Consider the following 17,126-nt stretch of genomic DNA (forward strand, 5'->3'; position numbering starts at 1 on the left):
TTGTCTCCCCTCTCCTTCCAAAGAGACTAAGCACCATTTATTGCCTCATCACTGCTGTTGATGAAAGGGAGACCTGCGGGCGGTGGTGGGGGGTGGGGGAGCAGCTCCCCGGCTAGGTGTGGAGCAGGGCTCAGCAGCAGAAGAGCCTTGCCGGAGGGTTGCTTCCCAAAGTGGTACCTTTTCAATAGCTTCTAAGGTAACATGTTTACATAATGGGTGTTAATAATAGATTTTAGAGGAAGTAGAGTGTGAAACGAAGCCCCCAGACCACTTAAGGACAGCACTGCACGTCGTTTTGTTTTGCTTTTCTCTAATTTCCTCACCAGCCATCGCCTTGGCCTGGCAGCTCCCTGGCTTAGTGCAGAGCCAGATGTTCTCTTCCACCTGAGAGTGCTGGAACCTCACGTTCTCGTTTGGTCTAAGCTAGTGATAACCTGTGTGAGGGCCCACACTTTATGCATGACTCATGGCCTAAATAAACATTGTACACATAGATGGTTCAGTTGCATGTCCATGTCATTGGTTGAATAAAATAATGATCATGTTAGGTGTTATTACCTTCCTAGTGGTCATTGACCATTAACAATGTTGTAAGACAACAGACTGGAAAATACAGCTTCCCTTGCATGGGAGTCGACGATATTTTTTGGCACACACACACACACACACACACACACACACACACACAATGACTGCCTGCTCAAAAGGGCTGTTGAGTAGCATCTTAAACTGTGGGGGAGACGATTTCCATTAGAACTGCCCACAGGCTTGCCATGCTCTGCTCTGCTTGGCGTGCCGTCTGTTAAAGACTGGGCTAGCAGCCAGGATGGTGAAGATCGTGTGTGTCCTCTGTGACGAGTCAGCTGGCTGCCTTGGAGTAAGTGAGCAAACCCTAAATCCCAGTATTACAGGGACTAACTGCCGGCCCTCACTCCATACACATGCTTCTAAGGAGGAAATGGTGTCCTGGTCCTGTTACGAGTGGACCAGCTCCGTAAATGTGGAATAAATCATGGGGGGATGAATTCTAGGGGCAATATTTGGTCAAAGTTCCAAGACCTTGTAAAGGTCTTAGCGAGTGCTTGAATTGGGCCTACTAAGAAAACCTCTTAAAAGGGTGACCTCTCCAGGGTCTCGGCATCCCATCCTTCTCACAGCAGTCAGAGGTATGTGCCTCTGTTTCCCCAAATGACTACTTAGCAGATTTCAAAATTGATGGGAAAATTACTTGGCTGAGAAAAAGATTTGCAAAAGAATCCAGCTAGACAATTCTTAAACATCCCTGGCCTTTATCATTTCTCTTTCTATGCTTAGGCCACTTATATCAAATTTTTATTTTCTTCTTTCTTAGAAGTCCACTAGAAAACCCATACAGGTGTATACATACATATTTATTCCTCTAAAGACTAACATTCTTATTGAGTGTTGACAGTGGGAGATATGCAATACAATGAAAATAGGAAGAAACCATTAGAATTTCAGTTACAATTTATTTTTATATCACTCTTCAAACTTGTTTATTTTGTGTTTGTTTTATAAGGTAGATAATAATAATGTAACAGTTTTATATATGCTTTATAAATTAATGTGCATACATTGAGAATATTTGCTTACATTTTTTGGTTTTTTGTTTTTGTTTTTGCGGTACGCGGGCCTCTCACTGTTGTGGCCTCTCCCGTTGCGGAGCACAGGCTCCAGACGCGCAGGCTCAGGGCCATGGCTCACGGGCCCAGCCGCTCCGCGGCATGTGGGATCTTCCCAGACTGGGGCGCGAACCCGTGTCCCCTGCATCGGCAGGCGGACTCTCAACCACTGCGCCACCAGGGAAGCCCTGCTTACGTTTTTTAATGGCAGGGTGCAAGTTAAAAAATTTAACTGGGACATGTCTCCTTTCCTTTAGGTAGACAAATTGTCTAGAAGACAGAAAAAAAATCTCTGTCACCCAGGGAAGATTACAGGGTGATCAATGTTGTGAGTCTAATTTCTCACAACATCAAGGACTTTCCAAACCTCCTTCGTTTTCATTATAAAATAGAGGAAATGAAAATGAGCTAACTAACAGTGAAACGATTTGAGGCCGGTTTCTTCCTTGGGAAGAAAAAAGATCTTAAAAATCCACATGGGCCATAAGCTCCTGGTACAGGACCAGAGGCAGCTGGGCCGTCTGATTCTCTGCTGGAGTATCGGGGGATGGCCACTTGGGTTTGAGGTGCTCAGTGAATGCAAGAGTGAAGTCCAACGGATGAGGTCTATCCTGGATGGACCTGATTGCTTTCTTCTGGTTCTTGGACACAGACTCTCCATGGCCTTGGCTGTCATCCCATAAAACCCTTTTAGGCTGGAGGAAGATTTAAATAATATTAAAAAAAATCTCTGCAAACATTAGGCACAACGTGAAGGTTAATTTTAAGTATCCATTTGACGGTGGCCAAGATGAAACAGTATTTCCGGGTATGTAAGTGAGGGTGTTTCTGAATGAGATTAGCATTGAATGTGTGGACTCAGTGAAGTAGACTCCCCTCTCCAACGCCGGCCAGAGCACCTCATCCAATCACGGAGGGTCTGAAATAGAGCAAAGAGCAGAGGAAGGAGGAATTCACCCCTGGCTCCCTGCTTGAGGTGGGACTTTTCTCCTGCCCTTGAACTGGGATTTACACCATCAGCTAGTTTCCCTAGTTGCCTAGAATTACACACCACTGGCTTTCCTGGGTGTCCAGCTTGCAGACCCGGGGCCTTCTCAGCCTCTAGAATCACATGAGTCGAGTCCTCATAGTAAATCTCCGTATAAATCCCATTGGTTCTGTTTCTCTGGAGAACCCTGACTAATACAAACAACAATAAAAACCGAATTGATCCTATACTTTCTGCTGTATGTACATGTGAAAAAGTTTTCATGGTGCCAGAAGACGTCAATAGGAAACTTCCCCTGGGAAAACCCTTGGACCTGGGGGGGGGCAGGGGAGAGAATGCTGGTTGTAAATAAGAAGACGGTGTCCTCGGTTCTGAGAGAAAAAGGCACAATTTATTTAGTCAAATTATTGTACAACATAGTCTTCATTGACAGTTGTCAGCTTAACACTTAATATAGTTTAAAAAAGTCAATGATTACCTGCAAAATTATATATATTTTAATATCTAAAAAATATATTGCATATATAAGGCAGGAAGATCCCTTGTACGCACAAGGGAAAGTTTGGTTGTTCTTTTCCAAGTTATGATTGTTGCAGTTCGGTTATTTACAAACATCTCCAAAGCAGGAATGGTTTAAAGAGTTTGCCTTGATTTGCTTCTGCTCACTTGTTAAATAACAACACCAGTGGTTCTCTTTCTAGTAAGTCAGTGACTTGAACGTCCTGTGTTCTTTTCCGCAATAAGTCACATTATGCTTTTTTAAAAACCAGCTATAAAAAACATACAAACAGCTCAAATGTACAGATTGACAAAAGATGTACAAATTACATTAAAAAAAATAACGACTGATTTGATAGTAACATTGTATTTGTGACCGAGGTCAACTCGTTTCTTTACTCTTTTTCACTTTTTAATTATTTATTTTTAATACTGCGAGATATAGGAAAATAACTCTGCATAATTTATACAGTAAGTTGCCTTCTGGTTGGTGGACCCTGGACTGATCTGACAAGCGCACAGCACTTGCGAATCTGTTTGTGTTTAGAAATCCCTAGGACTTTTCAAAGTTCTGGGACCCACTGTCATTATTTAAAAAAAAAAAAAAAAGTTATTTAACTCTCTGGCTTTCAGGAATGTCTGCATTTGCATTAACATTTCTTAGTTCATATCTTGACTATTTCCAGAGAGAATGGTCAGCCTAGTGCATATTTACTGCCCACTGAGAAAGATTTTGCAATGCCCGTGGCTTCTTAAATACACACTTGTTCTTTCTCTGAAATTCCAGTTGGGTGAAAACTTCACTAGCCTTACAACCAATGTTCCAGTTTGCTATCCACTGAGTTAGGTCTTCCTAAGATAAGATGATAAGCTTCCTGCCTCTATTTTCACTAAGTCTCAAACCAGAGCATAACTGGTTAAGTCCATGATTCTTTATCCTATGAACCCTTCAAGGTCCAAGATGAGACCCGTGTGTCGATAAGTAACTGCTTTGGTCCTAAAAATATAAATCTACAGTTTCTTTCCCAGAACCATGACACAACTATTCCAGTAATCTAAATATTCAACTCGTAGGCTGACAGGAGACTGAGACTCCCAACTGGCATACTGGCCCATGGAATTATCCATCTCTTTGTTCAAGGTAGAGGAAGCAGGAGTTACCAACGTTAAAAAAAAAAAAAAAAAAGAATCGTTTTTAAAGAACAGGTACACAAGTTCTATCCAACAAGAGAGAGCATCCAGTTTTGTTTTCTCTTCAAGGCCACGTATGTCCAACAAGAAGTGTGAGGAAGGGGACTTCAGCGAGAAGGCCACCGGTGATGAAGCGTCTAGTAGTAGCTGCCTAAGTGTGAGGGCACGTGGGTGTTTGGGTGGCGGGGGACATTGGGGTTGGGGTAGATGCCACCCGTGGGGGAGGTCCAGTACTGTGACGCTGCTCCGAAGAGGCTAGAGGAAGTGACCGGCATGGAGGACGGGGGGGGAGGGACAAAGTTCACCTTCTGCTGGTGGGTGTGGTAGGAGGGCATGTAGGAGATATCCGAAGGGTACTTGTACATGGACGACTCGGTGGGATGTGGCTGCAGGGCCTGGGCGATGCCGTGGAAGTCAAATTTGTAGGCATACCTCTTGCCGTGCACTTTGGTCATAATGTTCTTATCGTAGTAGTATCGGAGGGCTCGGCTCAGCTTGTCGTAATTCATGTTGGGTTTGCTCTTCCGCTCCCCCCAGCGCCTGGCCACCTCATCGGGGTCCGTCATTTTGAACTCCCCGTTGGTCCCCTCCCAGGTGATGCAGCTGGCGTTGGCGCTGTCCGACAGTAACTCCAGAAGGAACTGCCACAGCTGGATCTGCCCGCTCCCTGCAGGCAGCGAGGCAGACAGGAGGAAACAGAGGCTCAGCCTGGGAAGTCAGAACCTAATTTCCTAAGTGCAAGGGTCCTCTCACCCTGGTTAAGAATCCCTTGATTTATTTTTACGGTCAGAGCCCACTGGCCCCTGACGCTGGTGTGATCAGCAAGGTTAGATGGTAAGATAATCTGCCCCGGGCCAGGTGACATTCGCCCAGAACCAGCTGTGTGGTTTTGGGCCAGCCACTCCCCACCCTTCTGGGCAAGATGCTGACTGTCTTCCTCTATAAAGGCCTGAATCACTGTCTTCTCTTTACTCAGTGCTGAAGTCCCTCAGAGTCCCGGGGGGAAGGTGTGGCAACGCTTTAGGCTGATGGGACCTGGACTGTTCCTTAAGCCCTCGTGCTTGGCTCTTGGCTCTAAGCTCTACAGAGAAGAACTTGGGCAGAGAGGAAACCAGAGGAGAGGGAGCTGGTGCGTTCCCAGCCTTCTGAGCAGGACCGGCCTGGAGACACAGGCAGCAGGAATTCCCTGGGTGCCCGTCTCACTATTGCAAGGGCCTATTAGCTCACACAGGAGGTGAGTTTCGTTTAGAGCTCGCTTGAGAGTTAGCTTAATCACAGACCCTTAAAATACACTGTCAAGTTTATTTTAGTTGCAACCTCTTTCATGTAGCCAGATAACACTGCAATACTTTCTAAAGTCAAGACTAAGGCGCCTTTGGAATATGTATTCACTTACGTGAGGAAGGTTGCCGTGAGCTGGCGGGAACTGTTTCCTGGTACCCCACCCCCCATCTTTCCCTACTGAAACTTATCTCAACCTCAGTGCAGATACACAGGGCTAAAATGTTTGCTGTCCAGAAGCATCTCCAGCTAACGGACATTATCACCATCATGACAAGTCCTGTCCTCTCTTGTGTGCACCAGAGAAACAGGGGTCGAACATTTCAAGGAAAGAAGGACATGCTACTCCCAGGTCAGGTGTCTGAACTGAGGACACCTAGGAGGTCCCTGTGACCACACAAAGCTATGGAACATTCTGGAAGATGACCTCTCAGGTCAAAGGAAACTCACCGGGATTGGCTAGGCGACTGCTGGTCGGGCCCAGGATCTGATATGGATCTAAGGAAACAAGAAAGGAAATTTGCTTCACTGTTATTAAAAAGATAGAATCAACAGCATTAACAATGACAATACCCCAAGGGTTTACACTTTTATTTCAATATCATAGGAAAGTCTGATTTCAGAAAATTGCACTGCCTTTTTTTGCAGACCTCAAAGATCTTGACCAGTTACCGTCTTTATCCCCGTGATTACAGAAACAACGTGAAATAGTACCATTTTTTCATACTTGGTGTCTAAAATTTGTAGGTAATGCTGTCATTACCTAAAACAGAATAGTAAAACCACTTGGAAGGGAGCTAGCTAATATTCAATCGTCATGAAGAAGGTGAAGTATGGCTTATTAAATGGGCTTAAAGAAGTCTAACGATGACTGGACTTTAATAGCTCTAACTATTACTGACAACTTTACACGTCTCTCTTTTTTTGATGTAGCAGAAACACATGCCCAGAAATCAAGCAGCCTGGGTTCTAGCCCAGCAAAGTTATAAACTAAATAACTCATTGGACAATCTCTGGGTATCGGTTTTCTCATCTGCAAAATGATGGGTTGGGTTCCTGGATTCCCCAGTTCCCTTCTAGAATAACCTTCTCTGATTTTAAGCTTGGAAATGTCAACACCAACCAGAATTTGGATTTTAGCTATAAAATGATTCTTCTTAATATCTCAGTTTACTTAAAACTTATGTGATTGTTTAACCATAAAAGAAATCTTGGCAATATTGACTTATGTGAGGTTTATCTTCTTTTTTTCAGGCGAGGGAATCACGGTGGAGACCTGGATCGCAACTTGGCCATGCTATCGTAAGTTTGATACTTTACAATTTTCATAATTATAATTTTAAAAATCGACACGATTTTGGGGGTTTTGCTTACAACCACAAATTAACTTGAAGAGTCCTTAAGCCCTCTTAGTCTACCCCTGTTTATTCACACGGTATGACAACTAAAATATTTTGGGCAGGTAATGTCTAATGTCGTTGTTGTTGGGGATTCTTTAAATCCCCTATGTCAAGTCCTCTTTGTCTGACTTGTGTTTCACAGTCAGCAAATTCTCAGCCTTCCTGAGGAAATGTAGGTCAACTTTCTCTCGCTTATCCTCAGTGGAGATGGAAAACAATGTCTGTCCATCCCAAAGCAGTGGCTTGTTTGGAGCTCACTCTTAGCTCTGTCCTACAGAGAAGACCAAGCTGGGCTTGGAAGGGGCACAACAGCTGTCTTTAGGTACATGAAGGACCTTCACAGAGAATGGGAGGAAGACCTCTCCTGAGGGCAAACTGGAAAGCTTGAATGGAAGATACAGGGAGGGGGACTTTGGCTCACATGGTGGAATTGAGCCTAGCCAGGTAGTGAACTCCCCGTTGCTGTAGGTATTCAAGTGGAGGGGAGGTAATCATAAGACTGAGATGTTACAGGAGGATGTTGTAGACCTAGAGGTCTCTAGGTTCCCTTTCCATACTAAGAGTCTCCAATTCCATGGTTTTAACAGTTCCTCTGCCTTAATTAACTAGATCCCCCACAGGGAACAGGTCGAGCAACTTGGGAGTCTGGGATGGTAGCTCTAGTTCTCCATAAACCAGCCGCGTGGCTTTTCGCAAATCACTTCACCTCTTTGGGCCTCAGTTTCTTTATTTTACAACATGAGGCATTTTAATCTTTAGGCTCCTTTCACCTCTGATATTCCACGAGTCTCTATGTGATTCCAGTGTCAGGTACCCAGTTCACAGATCTATTATAGTGTCAAATATAGGATGCTATGAAAGACACAAATGCCGTATATTGTCTAAATCCTCCTCCGCTGACCATGTGGGACCAAGGGCCACATAGGAAGCAAAGGAGGGTTCGCACATCATGGACAGGTACCTGGTTGGGGCCGCTGTTCAGTATTCTTACTCATTGTTTGTGCTCCTGCAAGGGGGGGACCTGCAGCAAGAAGAGAAATATGGTAAGTGGGGCCATTCTCCACGAAGGGAGGGGAACACCTCGTCCAACGCCCCCCCCGGAAGGAGGACAAATGTGCTTTCTCATTCATTCATTCGCTCACGCTACTCATTTATTCATTCTATTTTATAAATTTTATCCAGAATCTACTCTGTGCCAGCACTGCTCTCGATACTAGAGAACCCAGCACTGAACCAGTGGTTCCTGTTTTAATGGGGAGACAATGATAAACAGCAGTAAGCATGTAGAAGAGCATGTCTAACGGTATCGGGGCTGCGGATTTCATTTTTAATGAAAATTTAGAAAGGTCCTGAAGGAGAAGGTGACATTTGAGCACAGGTCACCTGCTCCTGCGTTTCCATGTTTGTGAGCTCCCCTCCATGGCATCTCTTAGGTACACCCTTTCCACCCCTGTCATCATGTCTCCATGTTAGAGCTGCATTGCTTCTTGCACCGTCTATGGACTCATCTGACTGGCGTGCTCACCACTTCTCTCTCTTCCCACCGACCCATCAAATGCTATCTAGCCAGTTTCATCTCCCTAAAACACTACATCCCACCATCCAAAAACCTTAGTGACTCACTGTCGACTGAAGCATTGAGGTCTATCTTCCTGGCATCTTTGCCCTCCCTTCCTTACCTTTCCAGACTTATTTCCCTTCGTGCATCCTAAGCCCCAGGAACCCAAGTCCTCCTGATTGTCAGACATGTCAGCCTTGATGTCTTTCCCTGGCCCCACCTCTCCTGGGAGGCCCAGTCCGCCCCACTGCTGCGGGTCCAAATCCTGCCTCTCCTTGCAGAGCCAAATCATATGGCCCCAGGTCCACTTGGTCTTCCTGATACCGCCCAGAGGGAAAGAGTTATATGTGTGCATGGCTCCTCTCCCCTGCTTGAGAGATTGGTCCATGTCTGATTCAACACTGTGTACCCCATAGGGCCAAGGGCTGGGGGCAGAGTAAACAGATAAGGCATATTATTAAAAGCGATGGTGGTTATTGCTGGCATTAGTTTTTAGTCCCAACCTCTTTCTTGAAAGAATTCCCTTCACCATCCATTTCTGTGTTTGATACTTTACTTCCTAGAGATGGCAAGATTGACACATTCTGGGTCGGGACCACATGAGTCAGTCTTTCCTGCTACTCCCTTAATGGAAGATTTGGGGTCAGATTTCAGCACAAATTGATGTGTCAGACCCCTACCATCCCCTCATCAGGTTATCCTCCCTCTCAGCCTTTCATGAAATTGGGGTAGAGATGTTGGTATCACTACATCTTGACAATTAGAAAAGCAAAGCCATAGCGGGTCATTATCATAACTTAAACGACAGAGTCCGAATCTGGCGATTTTTCATTCATACAGACCTTGTCATGAGAGAAAGCTTCCAACTTCAAAAATTCTAAAGCCAAATGCAATGAAACAAAACTCACAGGTCTGAGTGAAAATCCCATCTTTCCAGGACTAGGTATCACTGACAGGTCCTACACTGGCAATTAATTTTGATGGCCATTCAAAAAGCAGGAAAACAAAATGCTCACTCCTCTCCTCCTTTCTCTTATGACCCTGTTCTCCACCCCGTCCTCAGAAAAAGGTTTTCTTCCCAAAGAATAAAGTGACGTTTACTTACTTTTGTTGAGACCAGAATTCATGTTATTGCCCCATCCTCCTCTCCTGACTGAGTCATAGGAAGGGTCTAATGGAAAAAACAAACAGAGGTACATCAGCATCTCCTGCTCTTTAGAAAGATTGCGTGAAGATTGTCGTTTAGTGACCTGGAGAATTCTGCAATAACTTTTCAAGCATCACTAAATTCCAGAAGGGTACTCTTCCCCTGGGACAAAGGGGAATGAATGGAAGGAACATTGACACACTGATTGGGAGCCCAAGTAATGGAAAGAACCCTGAATTTGAAATCATAGGGCTGGTTCCAAATTCTGTCCTTCCATCATTTGTTGTGAGACCTTGGATGAATCCAGACATCCTTGGGCCTCAATTTTTTAAAATATGGAAATAAAAATTTACATGATTTACCTACCTTACAGGGTTGTGCTGATGTTATCAATGGAATATTTGTGTCCCCTGCGCGAATTCATACACTGATGTCTAATCCCCCCAGTGGAATGGCATTGGGAGGCGGGGGTCTTGGGAGGTAATTAAGTCATGAGGGTGGAGCCTCCACGAATGGGATTAGTGCCCTTACAAGAAGAGGTCACAGAGTTAGCATATCTGCCTGCTTCCTGCCATAGGAGGGCACAAAAAGAAGTCAGGTGTCTGCAATCCAAAAGGGAGCTCTCACCAGAACCTGACCACGCTGGCACCCTGACCTCAGACTTCCAACCTCCAGAAGTGTGAGAAGTTTGTAAACCAGCCATCCTATGGTACTTTGTTACAGCAGCCGGAACGGATGAAGACAGGTAATGATCAAATGAGATAGCACGTGTGAAGCATCTTATAAGGCATTCTACAAATATCATCTAAGTTTAGCAAGAAAAAAATGTCTGAAGCTGTATAGCAAAGCCCTTTAAGCAGCTCTGGAGAGATGGGTCACATCCAGATTAAAGGCTCACGGGCAGACTGTCTCACAGTGAGTACCCTGGTGGCGGCTCCAACCCCTCACTCCAGCACACTGATGCTGTGGGCAGGGCTGGGCTCTCCTCGGCCTCTCATGCTTTTTTGCTGATAGTGAAGAGGGCTGGGTAATGACCACAGAGAAAGGAAAAAAGCCAGAGGTGTGGCTGGAAACAGAAACGAGGGGCTGGAGAGATGCTTCCTGCCTGGAAGTGCAGAGAGGTTTCCAGATCGCCTTGGCGGACACTCCATTGACATGGAACATTCGTGATCCCAACCGCTTTCTTGAAAGAATACACATGCCTCCCTAACCCCGTTCAGAAATTGCTTAACCAACTGGCTGGAAACATCCTCCTTTCCTTTCTCATGGTGTGAGTCCCATTGAGACACGGAGCAGGAATAGCAGAAGAGCTTAAGGATACAGAATGATGACTTTCAAAGTCTTTCCATGGACAACAAAGAAACCATAAAAAACATCTGAACAAATGGAGCACAAACCTCATCAAACAGCGGTCAGGCGGGGTGAAACGCAAACCATCCCCCTCCACCCCTTCTGAGCCTCTCAAACGAATTAGAATAGGAACTGCAAAGACGGACCGGCTGGTCCCATGGCTTGTTCTTGTTGTTTCTGGCTAAGAAGAACCAAAAGACAGGAATGATTTCCTTGTGGAAAAATCCACGTGCGGATGCACATTCCTCCTGGCTCTGGAAAAGCCAGTGCAGTTTTAAAATTACAGTCTTTAGCAATTGGCATGAAAAGCAAAACAGAAAGTGAGGGGGATGCAGATGGGAGGAAGGGGAGGGAAGGGGGCAAAAGAGAGACAAAGCTCGGCTCGTTTGAGTCGTCTGTTTTTATTTTTCTTTGACTTTTTTTTTTCACAATTCCTCCTGCAAATAGATTCTTGTGCTTGCTTAAAAACAAAATAAAACAAAAACAAACAAAGAACCTAAGTTGTTTTCAAGCTGGGGATGCGGTTGTAGATTCTCATGGGTATCTTCTGGGCTGTCTTGCAGGGGTCTGCAGAGTGTGTGCGAGGCTGGGGTATCCTCGAGGAAAGGCCGGGTTCTTCCAAGATTTCTCTTTGGTGGAGGGGGATGCTGGTTAGGCCTCCAGCAATTTATCTGGGACTGATTTCTGCCATGTATTGTGTGTTTGGCTATACAGTGGATGTGAACGAATATGACACAAGTCCCCAGTGCTTGCCTTTAAATAGGAGACGATAACAGATTGTGAAGAAATATGGGTCGTGTACCAAAGGAGTGCTGGAGATACTGGGGGTGAAGGAGGGAGAGGCTAGTGTGACTGGGTCTGGGGTGAGTTGAGTGAGGCCTCTTTGGGAAGGAGAGAGTGCGCATACCCGGCGGGCATGTGGCGGAAGTGAGCAGTGAGATGCTGATGTGTCGGATGCGGAGAACCACACTTGGGGCTGTGGGACTGCAGTGGGGGGACACGGAAGAGAGGGCCGAGGCCAGGTTCATGGCCAGGTCCACGGCCGCTCAGCCAGCTTAATGGCTCTGGGTTACAGGCCATGGAAGAAACCAGGAGAGGCTTGGGGCAAGTGGCACTACCACGAACCCAGGGTGTGGTGGAGAGTGCAGCTCGTGGTGATGTGTAGGATGGATGGATGGGGTGGGTGCCGGGGGAAGGAGATGAATCTAGCAGGAACGGAACAGAAAGTGGAATAGAAAGTGACAAATTCATGAAAGAGAAAAAGCACATCACTAAGTTCCAGGAATTGGTGTGACTTAACTTCTGACTTACTGCACTGATAATATCTCTGACTCAGAGTTTTCTAATCAGCGTTTCTTCTCAATCCTTAGTTTACCGGAGGCTTCCATCCTCTCTTGCATCTTCTCTAAAGCTATGTTATATTCGTTCAGAAAAACCTTTTTTCTTAGTCCAAATTATGGCTTTGGGCTATAGTTATCCTTGACGTCTTGCCAACTTTTCCTCCTATTCTTTTATTCTAGCTCTGGGGGCACTGCAGACAGGCAAAAGTTAGAGAATGCTTGGAAGAATTCCCTCTAACCAACAGAGGGCGGGTGGTGGCTGGATCTTTCTCTGAGCGCCCAATCATGTTGGAAGTTGAGGCTTTATCAGAGAAGTGTCTGGCAGCCCCATCTTTCCCGTGATGCCTTGGGGGTTGGGAGGGGAAGCCTGACTGGGAGGACTTTCGAGGTCCCAACCAACCTTAAAGTCCCCTAGTAGGTGAAAAAAGCAAGGGACAGAAACAGAGAGGCCACCAGCCATCAGCCTGAACTGTGTCCTCCTGTGGAGTTAACTGAGCCATCAACAGCAGCGGGCCGTGCCGTGAGCGGGCGTCTTTAGCCGAGGGTCCCGGAGCAGAGTGTAGAATCAGAGCAGCAAAGCCCACAAGGCTCCCTCCCATGTGCTCTTTCATTCCTACCCACTTGCATGGAAAATCCTGCCACTGGCACCTGAGTCTACAAAGGACACCTGGGTCCATTTACTGGGGAGTTTAACAAACGCTCTCTGTGGGCCCTGGGGTTTGTGGGGTCATCTCCTAAATGGAAGATTGACATGAAAGCCAGTGTTTTTGGAATAAGTCCTACTGCAAAGACATAGCTGAAGATGGAGAAGGCCAGGATCAAGAGCTAAGGTCTGGCATTCTGCCTTAGAGATTGGAAGTACTGGGGCAGCCTTGCAGATTAAATTAGATATCCAAGCAAACAGCTGGCCCAGCGCCCAGCACAGCATCAAACTCGGTAAATATTAGCAAGTAACATTAGTACTGTGTTTGCATCATTAAATACCTTAAAATGTTCAGACCCAGAAACACGTTTGCCAGCCCTACCAAATACACATTAACCCCCCTCTCCTGCTTCTAACCGCCTTACCCTGCTCTACGTCTTATTTTTCCACTTATCACCTAATTAAATCAATAATTAATCCATGATGTTTATTGTCCACATCTCCCACCTGAATGTCAGGTCCATAACGGTAGGGACCCCTCTTTTTTTCTCTGATAGAACCAAGCACCTAGAACAGTACCCAGCCCAGAATAAGCACCCCCTAAATATTTGTTGAATGAATGAATAACTGGGCCAATTATTTTCTCCTTCTTGGTAAATACACACACTTCCTCTTGTTGTTCACTCTTTTCCTAGCTGAAGAGAATTCAAAGCCTCTACCCCAGCTGCTCCCCACTAAATGAAGTCTTCAGGGCATCCCAGTCTGGGTGATGGGAGATGGATGAGTATAGACTGTTAACCCTGGCTGCTCTCTGAGCAGAATGGACAACAGTCCATGTATGACAGGGCGTAGGCTGAGACCTGTCCCCACAGGAAGCCCAGGGCTACATGCCATTCATTCATGTGGCCGGCTTTTTGTTTCATATATGTTTTAACAACGTCATTTTTGAAACGAGGGCTCGTTTTCCTCCTAAAAGTCATACAAGTGAGAACTCAGCAGTGCGGTCAGCTCTAGTCCCAGACACACAGACAGAAATATGTCTACAACCAACATGGAAAATCCTGGACCCGGAGCTACCCAACGACTCATATTCCTGCACAAACACTCCTCCCCGGGCCTGATGCCCAACTGTGCCAGAGCTCCCTGACCCTCGGCTGCCCGTCAGCACGTGGGTTGCTCTCCAGTGGGGTGTGCCCGGCCACAAGGCAGCCTGAGCATGCCCTGGGCCCCCCCACCCTGAAAAGGGTGCATACTGTCTGCTTTCTGAGAACTGACTTCTCAAAACACACACTTAAGGGAGTGGCCAAGGGCACAGAGGGCAAAAATGTGACCGTTAGAGACCCACAGAGCAGCTGGTCTCAGAACTTCTGGGTGGTGGCAGACGCTTGAGCAGCAGAAAAGTACCCCTATTCTGACCCTCACTTTTAACTTCAGTGAAGGCTGGTACCCCTGGCTTGAGGACGAATCTTACTGTGATGCTTCTTCAGAGGAGTCCTCCCAGAAGGGCTTTGCCTGGAGCTTATGGTTTCAGGCGGTCCTGAGATCAATTTTTGCCAAAGCAAAGAGAGACCAGAGCCTTATTCTGGGGAATCTGGGCACTGCCAGGCATTGTGGGTAATTCAGCTTCAAGTATATAATAGTCTGAACAGTATCTCCATCATGGGATGCCCGGCGCAGCTGACTTTGACCCTAAATGGCCTCTTAGATTCCAGGAGAGCCTCCCGGGGTGGAGAAATATTAGCATGGAGATTTTTTTCTGAAAAGTCCTTGTGGGAAGGGGAAAACTTTCTCTGGACGTGACTTTCTCGCAGACGTCCCAGCGTTAACTCAGCTTCTGTGTGAAGCTGTTAAACGGGTCCTAGAAACCTGGCCAAACATCTCCGGAAAGACATCTCTTTCTGCTCGGATGCCGACGGTTCACTGTCTGAAAGCCCAATGTCCCAGGCAACGCGCAGCTCCACACTTTGTCATGCCCTCACCTGGAGGCCAAAGAGGCAGAGACACCAGCACAAAAGCCTCTCTCTTCATCCCGTATGACATGAGACCGTGCTCCCGATTACTGGATAGAAAAAGATGGATTTTCTCTGAGACTTCTCTTCGAATTTGTGGTTGGCAGTACCTATAGTCCTGTTCATCCTCGGAAAGGCCGGCTTCTAAATGCAGACCTTTCAGCGGAACGGGCAAGGCCGCCCCTGCTCAGGGCAGAAGCTTCTCTCAGTCCGATCCAGACCTTTTTTCTTGGAAGACTGAGGATGCCAAAGGAGAAAAGCTCTAATAAAGGGGACCCTGAACCCAAAGCCCCAAACTTCCCAAAAAAGAGCCAAGTCCGCCAGGAGGAAGACGCATCGCCCAGACTTTCCCCCATACAGAGAAGCCTGTACATGGGGGCAACATCCTAGCTGCTGGCAGAGGACGAGATGTTCCTCCAAACCCCTCCTCCCTCTGAGGCCCTGGGTTAGAAGAGGCCCAGCCTTTGAGGAGAAGCAGGGCCCCACCGGCCACCAACCCCATTCTGCTTCCCTCTGGGCTCTCCCTCCTGCGGTGCCCACCCGGGACAGCCTGCCCTGCTTCCCGAACCTTCTCAACTCAGGACCGGCCCCTCGTCTGCCACTGTCTCCATACGACCCCTGCCGGCGACCACTACCAGATGTCTGACCGGTTGGCCTGGCCTCCCACCTCCAAAGCTGTGCAAAGGCGACTGGCGCCCGGGCTGTGGAAGGTCGTGGAGGGCGAGGACGCCCTAGTGCAGACATCCTTTCTCTCGGGCAGGTCGGTGGTTACGATGTGGCGTTTAGAATCAGTCCACCCTGGGATGGGACCCCAGCTCAGCCATCTACTGTGCCAAACAATCTCTGTCTAAGGGTTCCTCTTTTTGAACCCCAGGTTCTGCTTCTCTAAGTTAGCCTTAAGAACGCATTCCAATATACATGAGGTGCAGACAAATACTGTTTGATTCCACTTACACGAGGTACCTGGGATAGTCAAATTCATAGAGTCAGAAAGCATACCGGTGGCTGCCAGGGCCCCGGCAGGAGCGCGAACGGGGAGGCCGTGTTTGCTGGGGACAGGGCTTCAGTTTAGGAAGGTGAGGAATTCGGGAGATGGATGATGGCGAGAGCTGCACAGCCATGTGAATGTACTTAGTGCCACTGAACTGTACAGTTAAATATGGTTAAAATAATATGTTTTATATTATGTGACTTTTACCACAATAAAAAAAGGATTAATAACAAATGCTTTAGAGGATTGTTAAGGGGATTAAATAAGCATTTGATAAATGGCAATGTAAAAATATACACAGTATACACGTGGTCTATACCATCTTGTTTGCACCTCTAAGATGCTGACCTTGGTGAACTGAGGTTCAAAAGTCATTAGAGGAGGCCCTGAAAATGAAGAGAAGCGCGAAAGAGGAAGCATAACTCCTGTGCTCCGAGATCAGTGATTCCCAAATCAGAATAAACGCTGGCTCTCTTTTAGAAGAAGAAATGGATTATCCTGTATCCCAGTTTAGAATCGCCGGCCGGGAAGCTGGCTCTGGCTGGTGCCTGCTGGTATATTACCAGGCTGAGGGTTTACCCGGCATCCTTCCTGCTCCCCTGACGGTCCGCTCCCCCAGCTCCCTGCCCAGCCAGCCCCGGAGCTCCAAGCTGGGTCCTCACCTCCTTTCAACCCCGTCTATAAGGGTAGCTTGGCCTTTACCTCAGGGGCATCTTATGTTCTAAAGAGCAGCAGAGGATCTTGGCTTCCACGGAGATCTCAGGAGGAGGGCAATATCTAGGGAAGGCTTTCCTTAAACTTGGAACGCACAGAAAAAAAACATCCTGGATCAGATTTCCTTTGCTCAAGGATCTTGTCCTGGAATCCAAACAGCCCCTCAGCCTCAGAGCCGGCCCCGCTGCGTGGAGGAGAATAAAACTACTGTTTAAGACATTCCACGTGCAAAGGGAAGGAAGGACACGTGAGAGAAATGCTTGAAGAATGGATGGCTTTCAAGATGAGAATTTGGAGAGGCCAGTGGCACCCTTGTGGGCACAGCCTCGCCACGGTCTCACGAGGCTCCCCACCAAGCCGGGACCCTCGCTCG

At 46.9% G+C, this 17,126-nt stretch overlaps 1 protein-coding gene across 1 annotated transcript in view; it reads right to left on the minus strand.

The window, feature by feature from the left end:
* Positions 1-3,021: 3,021 nt before the first annotated feature.
* Positions 3,022-17,126, minus strand: part of FLI1 (Fli-1 proto-oncogene, ETS transcription factor) — a 112,899-nt gene continuing 98,794 nt past the window's right edge. The window contains exons 6-9 of the mRNA XM_082845073.1: positions 9,665-9,730; positions 7,963-8,022; positions 6,052-6,099; positions 3,022-4,987 (exon numbers count right to left, since the gene is read on the minus strand). Coding sequence (XP_082701199.1) covers positions 4,458-4,987; positions 6,052-6,099; positions 7,963-8,022; positions 9,665-9,730 — 704 coding nt within the window. The 3' untranslated portion in view covers positions 3,022-4,457. The remainder of the gene's footprint in view (positions 4,988-6,051; positions 6,100-7,962; positions 8,023-9,664; positions 9,731-17,126) is intronic.

This window comes from Leucopleurus acutus, assembly GCF_964270905.1.
Source record: "Leucopleurus acutus genome assembly, chromosome: 8".
Classification (NCBI taxonomy): domain Eukaryota; kingdom Metazoa; phylum Chordata; class Mammalia; order Artiodactyla; family Delphinidae; genus Leucopleurus; species Leucopleurus acutus.